Below are 12,024 nucleotides of genomic sequence, written 5' to 3'. Positions count from 1 at the left end.
GGGGGCTCCATCCCGGTGAGTTCGCGCTACTCCGTCCCGGTTGTGGAGCTGGGGCCAGCTGAGGCTCTAGAGTCCAGACTGAGGGGCGAGGTATTCTGGGTGGAACAGAAGACGTGACCTGAAGGGGCTCGGGAGCCGAGACCCAAGGACCCACTTGGGAAACCCCTCTTCCTCTTTCCCCCTCCCCTGTCCTGGGACACCCGCAGCGATCTCTGCCTGAGCCGGAGTCGCAGAGCCACAGCCTCTGCCCGGAGCAATGGTGCCACCTAGTGGAAGGTTTCGGAACGGCCCACGGCGGCGGCTGCCAGACCCCAGCCTCGAGAAGGGGCTAATGGAGGGCTGGGGAGGCGCGTCAGCACCATCGTGGGCCGGACAGCGCCTCCCACCCCAGGCCTTGGAGCTCTGGGCTTCCGAGCCCCTGGGCAGGGAGCCAACGGAGACCCTGAAGGAACTCCAAACCTCTGCGGACTGCACGTGACAGCCACGGGTGGCCTTCGGTTTGCGAAGCTGGAATTGCCCTCCCCTCCCCTAAGATTCCTCTTTTTCCCTCCTTGCAGCCTGGAGTGATGGGGACTTAAGAAGCCCAGGGTTGCCGAGGAAAGGGTCACACAGGTGACTGACTGTTCAACACTCCCAGGTGCCAGGTTCTGAAGTTTTACTAGAGAAGAACCCAGAAGGGGCTGGGGGCAGGAGACGGGGAACTTTTGCTGCTGGGTGCCTTCAAACGGACTCTGAGTCACAGCGACCCCAGGTGACAGAGTAGAGCTGCCCCACAGGGCGCTCAGAGCAGCACTTCCCATATGGTCTAGCGGTTAGGATTCCTGGTTTTCACCCAGGCGGCCCGGGTTCGACTCCCGGTATGGGAAAGCACTAACATTTTTAGCGGTCCCTTTGGCGCAGCGGTTAAAGCTCTCGGCTGCTAACTGAAAGATTGGTAGTTCAAACCCTCCAGCATGCAGCTCCGCAGGAGAAAAATGTGGCAGTCGGCTTCCGTAAAGATTAAAAAAAAAAAAAAAAAATTTACAGCCTTGGAAATCCTACAGGGCCGCTCTAGTCTGTCTTATACGGTTGCTATGAGCCGTCGGCAGCGGGTTTGGTTTTGGGTTTAATCTGTACGGAAGGCGTTCTGGTGGCGCAGTGGTTAAATGCTTCGCTGCTAACCAAGGGGGCAGCGATTCGAACTCATCAGCTGCTCTAGGGCAGAAAGATGTAGCAGTTGGCTTCCATTAAAAAAAAAAAAAAAAAACCCAAAGATTCCAAAAACCAAACCCAGTGCCGTCAAGTCGATTCTGACTCATAGCGACCCTATAGGACAGAGAACTGCCCCACAGAGTTTCCAAGGAGCACCTGTTGGATTCGAACTGCTGACCCTTTAGGTTAGCAGCCGTAGCACGTAACCACTACGCCACCAGTGTTTCCTCCATAAATCCTCCGGGACAATTCTACTCCGTCTTATAGGGTCGTTTTGAGTCGGAATCGACTCCAAGGCAACAGGTGTGGTTTCATATTTTAATCTTTACAGGAGCTGATCGCCAGGTCTTTCTCCCACGAAGCCGGTGGCGTGTTCAAACCGCCAATTTTTCGGCTAGCGTCCGAGCGCTTAACCGTCGCGCCACCTGCAAACGCTCGCCTCCGGGACTCGAGGCACACGTGCGAAGCCGGCGCGAAGACTCAGAATAACCCCGAAGGCAGAAGCCGGGTGGGGGATGTGGGACTCCCGGAACCGACGCTGCAGAAGCCGGCGCTAGGGCCGCGCGGAGCTCCGGGGGTGGGCGGGGCATGGGCGGTGCGCGCGCACAACCGCAGATGGCGGCCCCATGGAGCCCGACGCCGAGGCAGCAGATGTGGATGTTCCTGCTGGGCGTGTGCTCAGGTGCGAGCGGCCGGGGCAGGGGTGGGGGGCGTGGGGTCGCCGGGGGAACGCGGGGAGGAGAACGGGCGGCCGGGGCGGGCGGCCGGGCCGCGTGGCGCTGACCCACGTCCCTCCTCCCCAGCGCCAGGGAGCTGCTCGCCGCCCGCGCGCGGCCCCAGAAGCTGCCCCAGCGCTCTCATGGCCCCAAGGACTTCCTCCCCGACGGCTCGGAGGCCCAGGCCGAGCGGCTGCGCCGATGCCGCGAGGAGCTCTGGCAGCTGCTGGCCGAGGAGCGCGTGGAGCGCCTGTGAGCGGTCGGGCGGCCGGGGCGGGGTGGGCGCGGGCTGGCGGGCTCTGCGACTCTCGGATGGGCTGAGACGACCCCTCCCCACGCCTTGCCAGGGGCAGCTTAGTGGCCGCAGACTGGAGGCCAGAGGAAGGCTTCGTGGAGTTGCAGTCTCCTGCGGTGAGCGGTGGGGATGGGGCAGGGGACCCGCCTTCTCTGCCCTCCTGGCTCTTCTGTGACAGACGCTTTCTCTGGGCCTCATGCAGGGTAAATTCTGGCAGACCATGGGCTTCTCACAGCAGGGCCGGCAACGGCTTCACCCCGAAGAGGCCTTGTATCTGCTGGAGTGTGTGAGTGGGGCCCGGGAGGTCGGGGAAGGATTTGGGACCAAGGAACCCAAAGGACACATTGGGAAAAGTATACACAACTGAGTTTCCAAGGAGTTTGTAACCTGGCTTCAGGAGCAGGAGACAGAGTGCCATATAGAGAACAGGGGTTCCAGACCGAATGAGTGCCACAGACCCCTTTTCTGGGTTGGCCATATTTTTGTAGTGACGTTGGGGAGAGAAGGCATGGCAGAGCCAGGAAGCTACCCCATTTGGCTGTGCCAGTGCAGGAGATGGCTCACAGCCAGAGCTATTGTCCCCCTCTTCCAGGGCTCCATCCAGCTCTTCTACCAAGACCTGCCGTTGTCCATCCAGGAAGCCTACCAGCTGCTCCTGACTGAGGACACTGTGACTTTCCTGCAGTACCAGGTATCTGCCACCCTCTGCAGAGACAAAAGCCACTCATCTGTCAAGTCAGTGAATATATATGCAAGTATTTACAAGTAACTACAAAGTGCAAGGCACAGCGCTACATGCTGGGGCCCCAAGACAAACAAGCATTCTGCTCTCATTGTGCTTACATTCTAGTGGCGCCAATTGGATAATAAGTAAACAGACAAATGAATTATTCACCTCAGAGAGAGTTGAGTGCTAGATAGAAAATGAAGCAGAGGGGGACAGTGATAGAGAGTGGAAGATGCTGATTTAGACTTGGAAGCCAGAAAGGTATCACTAAAGGGCTAACGTCTAGAGAGAGACTTGTTGAGAAGGAGCAAGCTATGCAAAGATTTGGGGACAGAGTACTCTGGGCAGAGGAAACAGCAAGTGCAAAGGCTCTGAGACAAGGCAAGCTGGGGTGGGGGCAGGTGGTGTGGAACATAGACATGGCGGCTGGCACAGTGTACACAGGGAGGGGGACATGGGGTCAAGTAGGCAATTGGATACACAAGCCTGAAGGGCAGGGGAGGTCAAGGCAAGAGACATAAAATGTGGACTTCATGAGCACATGGATGCTATTTAAAGCCACGAGACTGTATGAGAGTATGGCAAGTGTAGAGAGCTGGGTTTCAGACCTTGAGCTCTCCAACATGAGGAGGCTGGAAGAAGGCTGATGGACCAGAAGCAGACTGAGGAGTGTTCGGCAACAGAGGAAAAACCAGGAGAGGTGGTGGCATAAAAGCCAAAAGAAGGTCTTTTGAGGAGGAAGGGGTCGCTATGTCAAAGGCTGTAGAGTTCAAGCAAGATGAGGGACATCCCTGGATATGTCCCTTTAACATGGTTACACAGACATGAGGACAAACATGTGGCTCTTCAGAGACCACTCCCACCCCACCCATGTCTGGAGGTGGGAAGAATGTCCACCACTTTCTGTCATCTTGTCTAAGTCATAGTCAGGAGCTTCATTTTTGTCAGCTTTGATATCAAGTTATTCTGGGGCATGGTTCTTTTTTTGGTCTATTGTTATCAGCTTTTAAGTCAAACTACTAAAAGTCCTTTCTTCCCAAAGTAAGATAAGTGAGGAGGACAGGAATTCAGAGGTGGAGATCCAACTTTGGGAAGTGTGTTTATAATGGACTGTGGCCCAACCACTACCAGGGTTTGGAATCTGCACGTGTGCAGGAGGGACAGGGGAGGGGCCTGAGAAGTAAGTGGCTTCTGTCTCGAGCAACTATTTGGTGTTTTCAAGAGGAGACATTTGACCTAAATCTTTTCTTTCTTTTGAGGTCTTCAGCCACCTGAAGAGACTGGGCTATGTGGTTCGACGATTCCAGCCAAGGTAAATCCCCATCCCTTTTCCCTTCCATTCAATCTAACCCTGGGACCCAGCTGACTAGCCCAAGGTGGGAAAGTGGCCTCTACCTGGAATCCTTGCCTGGAGCTCTGGAACCTTCCCTGGACATGGGTTGACCTCTGCTGGAAGAATCCGAGTTATTTCAATTTATCAAATTAGGACCCACCTCAGCTGGCTCACTCCACTGGTGATGACGAGCACCTGCCAGGCATGGCAAGCTTGGAGATGTGGCCCTGAGCAGTGCCCAGCACTTAGTAGGTGTGCCGCAGATTTGTTGAGTGAAGGAAGGACAGAGTGGGGAGTTTAGAAGGATTTCACATTTCTTATATTAGGCTAGATGGTCTTTTCTCGTGTGGCCTCTGCAGATGACCCCCTTAGTAATCTAGTACTGCTAGGAGCCACAGAGCCCCGCAGACTTGGAGCGGCAAGTGATACAGGCTTTGCAGTTTCACAGTCTGTGACAAAAGCTGTGCAACAGGCACGTCCTTTGATTTCTGAAAGGAGAGTATACCCTAAGGAAGTAATCGTGATGTGTGCAGAGACTGATGGTGAGAACGTTCATCCATTCATTCGTCAGATGTTTACTGAGTACTTACCGTGTATCAGGCCTTGTGCTAGGAGCTGAGGACACAGCACAGAGCAAAATCTCTGCCCCCATGGAGCTTGCGTTTACTGGGGAGCTAGCACAGCACAGCATCACTTCGCAAGGCTAGTGAACTTAGAAACAACCCAGGAGTCCAACAGTGGAGACATAGTCACCTACATTAGAGTTGATCCTTCAGAGCAGCCCTGCCTGATAAAACTTTCTGCAATGATGAAAATGGTCTCTACCTGCGCCGTCCAATGTGTGTGCCTTATGCATCCACAGAACTAAATGTTTAACTTCATCATAAGCCAAGCCAAACTTATTACCTTTGAGTTAATTTCAACTCAGCGAGTTTTTGTAGCGACCCTATAGGACTGAGTAGAACTGCTCCATGGGGTTTCTAAGGAGCGGCTGGTGGATTCAAACTGCCGACCTTTTGGTTAGCAGCCAAGCTCTTAACCACTGTTCCACCATAGCCACTTGTGGCATATTGGGCAGTACAGCCTTAGAACAACAACAAAAAAAACAACCCACGCCAGAGAAGAATGCTGTGGCAGTGAGGGGCCGTGTTTATATGACACAAACCGGTAAGTACTCGACAACTGGCTGAAAGGTTGGTGGTTTGAACCCACCCAGAGGCTCCTTGGAAGACAGGCCTGGTCATCTGCTTCTGCAAGGTCGCAGCCTTGGAGCGGTTCTGCTCCGCACACACGGGTTCACCGTGAGTCAGAATCCACTCGATGGCAACTAAGAATAACAAAATGCTAGAACAATGTCATTTGTATTAGAAAAAACATGGAGAGAGAAAAACACATGGAGTGTGTGTGTGTGAGACACAAAAACGTTAACAGTGGTTATCTGTGATTTTTATTTTCATCTTTATTTTCCTGTATCTTTCAAGTTTTCTAGTTTCTCTTGGTTTTTGTCACAGTGATCATTTCTTGCTGGCTCTGCAAACTCATTACCGTCAAGTCAATTCTGACTCATAGCAGGGACCCCAATTCCAGGGAACCCTCTGTTCAAAGGTGCCACTGGTGAGGCCCAGAGGCCCAGGCAGAGTGGCATGGCTAGGCCCTGTGGCTGCTCCCGTATGTCCTGAGTGCAGGTCTGCCCAGGCTCTGTGGCTTTAGGCCCCGCCCCCCACTATGGCCCCATGACTTGTCCTCTCAGCCCCATCCCCTGCCCAGGCAGAGAAGGTGGATCTGTGACCCGCCCCATCCTCTCCCCACAGCTCTGTCCTGTCCCCTTACGAGAGGCAGCTGAACCTGGATGGCAGCGCCCAGGACCTGGAGGATCGGAATTGCAGGAGGAGGAGAAGGAGCTCCAGCTCTCAGTAATGCTCCCCCTGCCGCTCCCCCAGCCCCCAGTGAGTGGTGGGGGTGCTGAGCTGTTGGGGGAGTGCTGATGTTTGAAGCTTCGGCAGCTCCTACGGTGGCTCGGGGTAGACAGTGGGGCACCTGTCCCTCCCAGCACACACTGGCATGTGTGCACATCAGCACAGCAGCTGCCTTTCCTCCCCGCATCCCTCAGGTCCCTTCCCAAGAAGCCCAGGACCCTGGAGAGCCCCCTGCAGGAGGTGAATGGGACACCTGAGAGCCAGGCAGCCTCAAGCCCATCTCCCTGCGGCTACAACAGCCCATGCCCAGAGGAAAAACCCCATGAATCAAGCCCTAGAAAGGACCCTGAGCTTCTAGGGTCCTTGGAGCCCTGGCCTGGCCTGGCCAGGGACAGGGTGGAATGCAGCCAAGAGAGTGGCAAAGTAGAGAATGGAGCCATGGAGGTTTGTAAGCCACGCTGGAACTTTGAGCAGATCTCCTTCCCCAACATGGCTTCAGACAGCCGTCACACCCTCCTGCTTGCCCCAGCCCCAGAGCTGCTTCCAGCCAACATCTCTGGGCGGGAGATAGACGCCGAGTCCTGGTGCCAGAAGCTGAACCAACGGAAGGAGAAGCTCTCCCGACGGGAGCAACAGGCAGGGGCCCGGCACTTCCGGGAAGATGTCAGCATGGATCCTGAGGTGCAGCGCTGTTCCAGCTGGCAGGAGTACAAGGCCCTGCTGCAGAGGCGACACCTGCAGAAGACCCAGAGCTGCCCTGCACACCTGTGGGACCAGCCTGTCACCCCCTTGCTGAGCCCTGGCCAGGCAGACTCCCCAGGTACCCCCACTGTGCCACAGCCCTGCCAGCACTGGTAGCGGAGGAGTCACAAGACTTTGAAAGGGGCGTGGGTTGACCAGGACTGAGCCAGGCTAAGGAGGATGGGGGAAGAGAGACTGCCCGGTGGAGTGGAACCCACAAGGACTGTCTACTCCAGGGCAGCAGCAGAGGGCTCAAATGGGGACATTAGAGATGGTTGGTTGGCGACTGAGGAGAGGCGAGGAGGAATGAAAACTACGACCACGCTCTTAAAGTCATAAACTAGATACAAGATGAATGTGATGGCTTCGCCACCAACCAGCTGGGCCTCCCAGTCTCATCAGACTGGAAGCGGGAGGCGCCATCTTGGCCACATCGAAGGCTTACCTTCTGCTCTTGTTGTCAAGTATAGGGAACCCTCAGGGCAAGACTAGCCCTGGCTGACTGCATTAACGGATTTAGAACGCCTTAAAATCCTTATGGGACGTAGCAGATTTTAAGGGACCAGATTAGGGCTGCCAGGTAAAATAAAGACATCTTGTATTTTTATTTGCTAAACCTGGCAATCCTAAACTAGCTGGCAGATTCAGAAGTGTTGAGGGATTCCATAAATGGTTGACTGATCTCCAAACCTTTGTTTTCACTGTCCTTGTAGCCGCGGTCCTACAGCATATCTCGGTGCTGCAGACGACACACCTGGCTGACGGAGGGGCCCGGTGAGTTTGCATACAGCAAAGTTGGGCATCAGTTGGAACTCATTCCAGGGCCCCGTACCCACCTGCCTCGCTCTGAGCTGAGCAGCATCTGATGTTCGCGTGTGTCTAGCAGGAAGGGAGGAACCACAGATGGGGTGGATTTATGCCAAGGGTTCTGAGGTAGGGCAGCTCACCTCCCCGCTACCCCTCATACCTCCCCTGGACCAGGCTGCCTTCTGGAACCAGTGGAGGGAAAAGGTGAGATGGAAAGGTGGGCAGGAGAGTCCCTGTTTTCTGAAGGTTTCTTACTCTGTCCTCAGGCTGCTGGAGAAGTCGGGGGGCTTGGAGATCAGCTTCGACGTTTACCAGGCCAGCGCTGTGGCCACTTTCCGAAAGAATAACCCTGGCAAGCCCTACGCTCGGATGTGCATTAGTGGGTACGAGACCAGCAAGTGTGTACCACTCCCGGTTCCTTGTGAAGCCATGTGCACCTTCTCTTTACTCCCACCCCTGGCCAGTCCGAGAGGAACCTGAGCCCAGAGAGGTTAGACAGCCTCCGTGTGAGGCCACACAGCCTGTCAGTGCTGTTGGAACCCAGGTTTGCCAATTCTTAGCTCCTCTTGGGATTTAGGGGTAGGCTCTCTCCTGAGTCACTTTAGTCCCAGGCTCCCCCAGCAGAAGGAATGAGAAGCAGAGGGATTTACAGGCTAAGAGTGGTGAGAGCCTCCCTCTTCTTAGCCCCCTCCCCAACCAGGGCTCCGGTTCCTTTTTGGAGCGCTTATCAGAGCCCCAACCAGGGCTCCGGTTCCTTTTTTGGAGCACTTATCAGAGCCACGCTGCTTGCAGAGAAGGCAGGCCAGGGGCCAGCATTCTTGTACCCCCAACCCCGGCTGGGGTCTCAGAGCTCACAGGTGGGCTGTGCCAAAGTCTCAGTCTAATCCTTCTCCCTGCAGATTTGACGAGCCAGTCCCAGGCCTCACCACCCTTAAGCGGTTGTCCTACCAGAGTGGGGATGTCCCCCTCATCTTTGCCCTGGTGGATCATGGTGACATCTCCTTCTACAGCTTCCGGGACTTCACACTGCCCAGGGACCTGGAGCAGTGACCATGCAGCTCCTCTCTCAGGGAAAGGCTGGGGCCTGTGCTTCAGACCTGGACTGTCTGCTCTCAGGGACTGTTCCAGCATCCTGTGCCTGGAGCCACAGGAGCCAGTCTGTGCCCTGGCCCTGGTGTGTGATGCTTGCAGGAGAGCGAAGCCTTGCCCCTCTGCCTGGCCACTGCAGCGCTTCCACGCTCCAAGCCGGAGGTTCCTGCTTTGCAGTGACCTCCTTGGGACTCAGGACTAGATTTCAGAGACCCAGCAAGGTGAGGCAGAAGAGAGGACTCCGTGCCTTTAACCCAGAGGGTGCCTGCTTCATGCGATAAAGCCAAAGCCATTAAAAAGTTAACTCTTCCTGCTGTGGCTGGATATATTGGATGAGGCAACTCAGTCCAGGCCCCGCAGTGCTCCCCTCCCCCACACGCTGTTGCCCGCGGGGCTAACACAAACACACGAAGAGCTTGCTCTGGTGCGGGACCTAAAGAGTGAGGGAAGCCAGCGGGAGGCCGGAACGCGTCCCGCCCTTTTCGGGGATGGGAAGTCACAGACCTCTAGCTGGCTTGGGTTTCCGAAGGGTAGTTCGAGGAAGGAGTCCGGGGCTTAGCCGGGTCAGGGTAGAAGGGTGGCCTTGTCGGTGAGGTTGGAGCCCTAGACGCTCCGAGGGGCCGCCTGCAGGCGCGCAGAAGACGCGCCCCCTTCTCGCTCCCTAGGCCTCGGGACGGGCTTCCGCGTCCCTTCCGTTCCCGCCCCTCGCCACTCCACTGCACTCCAAGCCCTCCCTCGCTGGTGCTAAAAACTCCAGCCGCTGCCCCTCGGTGTCGCGGACCCCGCCGCCACTACGACAGAGTGGAGGGGGTTCTTAGGGCCCTCTCCGAGGGGAGGTGCCTCGCAGCAACGTCCCCATAACCGCTCCGGGATCCCGAAACCTGTCCCGCGTCCTCGGGACGCGGCTCTGATCGGGCTGGGCCCTCCCTCGGCAGTTGGGCCGGGCTGTTGGAGGGACGGCTGCCCTCTGGAGTCGGGCCGGGAGGTGCCCCCGGTGTCTCCGCGCGTTCCGGGAACTATTTCCTCCTCTGGAGGCGGCGGGACACGGGGTGCGGCGCCTAGTCCCGCGACGCAGGTACGCGCAGGTGAGACCGGGGCGGGCCAGCGGGCATCGTGCATATTCACGAGCCTAGCCCCGCCCCGGGCCCTTGGGGCCGGCGATTGGCCCGAACCTGGCCCTGCCCCGCGGCGCCCCGGCTGCACCCTCGCCCGGTCATCGTAGGGGCGGGGCGGGGCGGGGGCGGGGCCGGGCTCCGCGGGCAGCCGGCTGGCTCTTTATGTAAATACGGCGGCTCCGCCCTGCCCGCCGCCGGAGGTGAGCAGGAAGGAGAGGCCGCCAGCAGTCCGTGGGCCGGCGCGCGGAGCGAGCGGGGCCGGCGGCGGGCGCCGAGGACGCAGAGGCCTCGGGCGGGGCTGGCGCGGGGTTCCAGGTGAGACGCGGAACCGGGACCCACCTGGCCGGGCCCGCTCCCTTGGGGCGCCCGCCAGAGGGGCGGGGAGGCCGGCGAGGGCCGAGACCCCCGGGCTTCCCAGGCCGGGCGGGGAGGACTGCACCCAGGTCCGACCGCCGCGCCCTAGCGCTGGCTCCTTTGGGAGAAAGACACCTGTAGAAAGTGCCGCCGGGAACTTCTCTCTGCCTAATCCTCCCGCGATGACGGAATCTGGGTTTCGGGTTTGCACAATAGTGTTGGCTTTGGGGAGCAGAGAAACAGGTGCCCGGCCCGGCTGGGTGCGGGGACACTGCAGCGGAGACGGGGCCCCCGGGTCTCTGACCCCAAGTGCAAGACTCCTGACCGGGAGGTCGGCGAGGCGCGTCTCCGGTTGGCCCTCTGTCCCCGAGCGGCGGCCGGAGCGCGTAACCTCGGCGGCTTAGCCCCTGCCATCTGGGCCCGTTCCCTCCCAGGCCTTTGTGCCTCCTAATCCCCGGTCGCAGGAAGCCCGCCGGAGGGACTTCGGTCTCAGGGCCTTTCTCCGCCGGAGGCGGTTTTGGACACCTTTAGGCGGAGACCCGGTCTGTTTTCCACGCCAGCCGGGGCGGGGATTATTGCTCTGTGGGACATTCGGACTTGGCGAGGGGTGGAAAATTCTGCCTTGCCAAAGAAAGCGTTCAAAGTTTGTTCTTGGTTTGGTCCAGCTGGACGGTTCCTGGACAGATTGGGCCTTGGCTGTGGAGAGAGCTGAGCGTAACCAGGGGAGCCGCGGTATGGCCTCCTGAGGCCCTCACCTGAGACAGGTGAGCTTTGGGTGAGGCGGGCAGGGCTTAGATTCAGCGTCCCCTCCCGTGGGGATACATGTGCTGATGCAGGGCTTCTGCGACCAGGCTCTCGGGACCGTCTGCAGGAGTTTGCAACTCAAGATCCAATCGTGCTGTGGAGGGGATTCAGAGCAGGGAGGGAATGGGCGTGTCAGGAGGACAAGGAAACCCGAGTGGGAAGAGCCCAGGAGCAACGCTGGAGAAGTGCTTGGCCCAGCCCAGGGGGAACCAAGGTGGAAAGTGGCCTTTGAGAAAGATCCTAGATGCGTGTGGGCTGGGCTCAGCTCCGGAAGGGACCTTGGAGAGATGTTTTCGCTTCCTTTATTTAGTGCATGTGGGACTCAGGTTTGGTTTGCTTAAGTGACCTGCCTGTGGCAGCCAGGACCCAACTCAGCTCTCGGAGCCCGGCCCTCTTCACCGAGTTTTGGTTGAGCCAGTCTGTGGGAGGCCACCCTGGGCCCCCAGTCCTCCCTGAGACAATGGAGCATAGGAGAAAGCTGCCCTCATTTGGTGACAATTAATAGTTGTGTTTCTTTAAGTAACCAACACTTGTTTCTTCTGTTTTTGTTTGTTTGTTTTTTATGTATTATGTATATTAATTCGGAAACCCTGGTGGCATAGTGGTTAAGTGCTACGGCTGCTGCTGCTAACCAAAGGGTCGGCAGTTCAAATCTGCCAGGCACTCCTTGGAAACTCTGTGGGGAAGTTCTCTGTACTGTAGGGCTGCTATGAGTCGGAATCGACTCCACGGCACTGGGTTTGGTTTTTTTGGTGTTTTATACATCAATTCAACAGTTTCCATGTGTACAATTCAGTGACATTGATTACATTCTTTGAGTTGTGCAACCATTCTCACCCTCCTTTTCTGAGTTGTTCCTCCCCTACGAACATAAACTCACTGCTCCCCTGAGTTGCTGTTGTCAGTTTGATCCCATATAGATAGATCTTGCTTGAA

At 57.2% G+C, this 12,024-nt stretch overlaps 2 protein-coding genes and 1 non-coding gene across 12 annotated transcripts in view; all 3 read left to right on the top strand.

Moving 5' to 3' along the window:
- Nucleotides 1-794: 794 nt before the first annotated feature.
- TRNAE-UUC (transfer RNA glutamic acid (anticodon UUC)) lies at nt 795-866 on the top strand. Its single transcript has one exon. It is a non-coding gene; the product is annotated as a tRNA-Glu (tRNA).
- Nucleotides 867-1,773: 907 nt separating this feature from the next.
- On the top strand, nt 1,774-9,124 carry TSEN54 (tRNA splicing endonuclease subunit 54). Of its 2 annotated transcripts, none has more exons than XM_064270753.1 (11): nt 1,774-1,873; nt 1,995-2,159; nt 2,255-2,318; nt 2,405-2,488; nt 2,795-2,893; nt 4,189-4,241; nt 6,074-6,175; nt 6,373-6,998; nt 7,633-7,693; nt 7,993-8,109; nt 8,737-9,124. In XM_064270753.1, exons 1-11 carry the CDS (start codon nt 1,818-1,820, stop codon nt 8,774-8,776), a joined length of 1,467 nt encoding a protein of 488 aa, XP_064126823.1. In that variant the 5' UTR covers nt 1,774-1,817; the 3' UTR covers nt 8,777-9,124. The 2 variants fall into 2 exon arrangements, with proteins under 2 accessions (XP_064126823.1, XP_010595260.2); XM_010596958.3 differs by having other exon boundaries at nt 1,775-1,873; nt 8,626-9,124.
- Nucleotides 9,125-10,170: 1,046 nt separating this feature from the next.
- The window catches only part of LLGL2 (LLGL scribble cell polarity complex component 2), a 40,324-nt gene continuing 38,470 nt past the window's right edge, over nt 10,171-12,024 (top strand). For 7 of the 9 annotated variants that reach the window (XM_064270749.1, XM_064270746.1, XM_064270742.1 and 4 more), the window contains exon 1: nt 10,326-11,048. The gene's annotated coding sequence lies outside the window, so the exon portion shown is untranslated. Of the gene's footprint in view, nt 10,246-10,325; nt 11,049-12,024 lie in introns of those variants that run through there. The other 2 variants (XM_064270743.1, XM_023556891.2) reach the window with 2 other exon arrangements.

The sequence above is a fragment of the Loxodonta africana genome, chromosome 18 (genome assembly GCF_030014295.1).
Source record: "Loxodonta africana isolate mLoxAfr1 chromosome 18, mLoxAfr1.hap2, whole genome shotgun sequence".
Lineage (NCBI taxonomy): Eukaryota > Metazoa > Chordata > Mammalia > Proboscidea > Elephantidae > Loxodonta > Loxodonta africana.
The sequence above is the reverse complement of the archived record's forward strand: the minus strand, read 5'-3'. Positions and strand labels throughout refer to the sequence as shown.

What these genes read in the sequence shown, in the direction of transcription:
- TSEN54 (XM_010596958.3), top strand. Translation starts at nt 1,818, where the DNA reads ATGGAGCCCGACGCCGAGGCAGCAGATGTGGATGTTCCTGCTGGGCGT. An exon ending in TGACTTTCCTGCAGTACCAG is followed by an intron (nt 2,894 to 4,188) that starts GTATCTGCCACC and finishes CTTTCTTTTGAG; the next exon opens with GTCTTCAGCCACCTGAAGAG. An exon ending in GTTCGACGATTCCAGCCAAG is followed by an intron (nt 4,242 to 6,073) that starts GTAAATCCCCAT and finishes CTCTCCCCACAG; the next exon opens with CTCTGTCCTGTCCCCTTACG.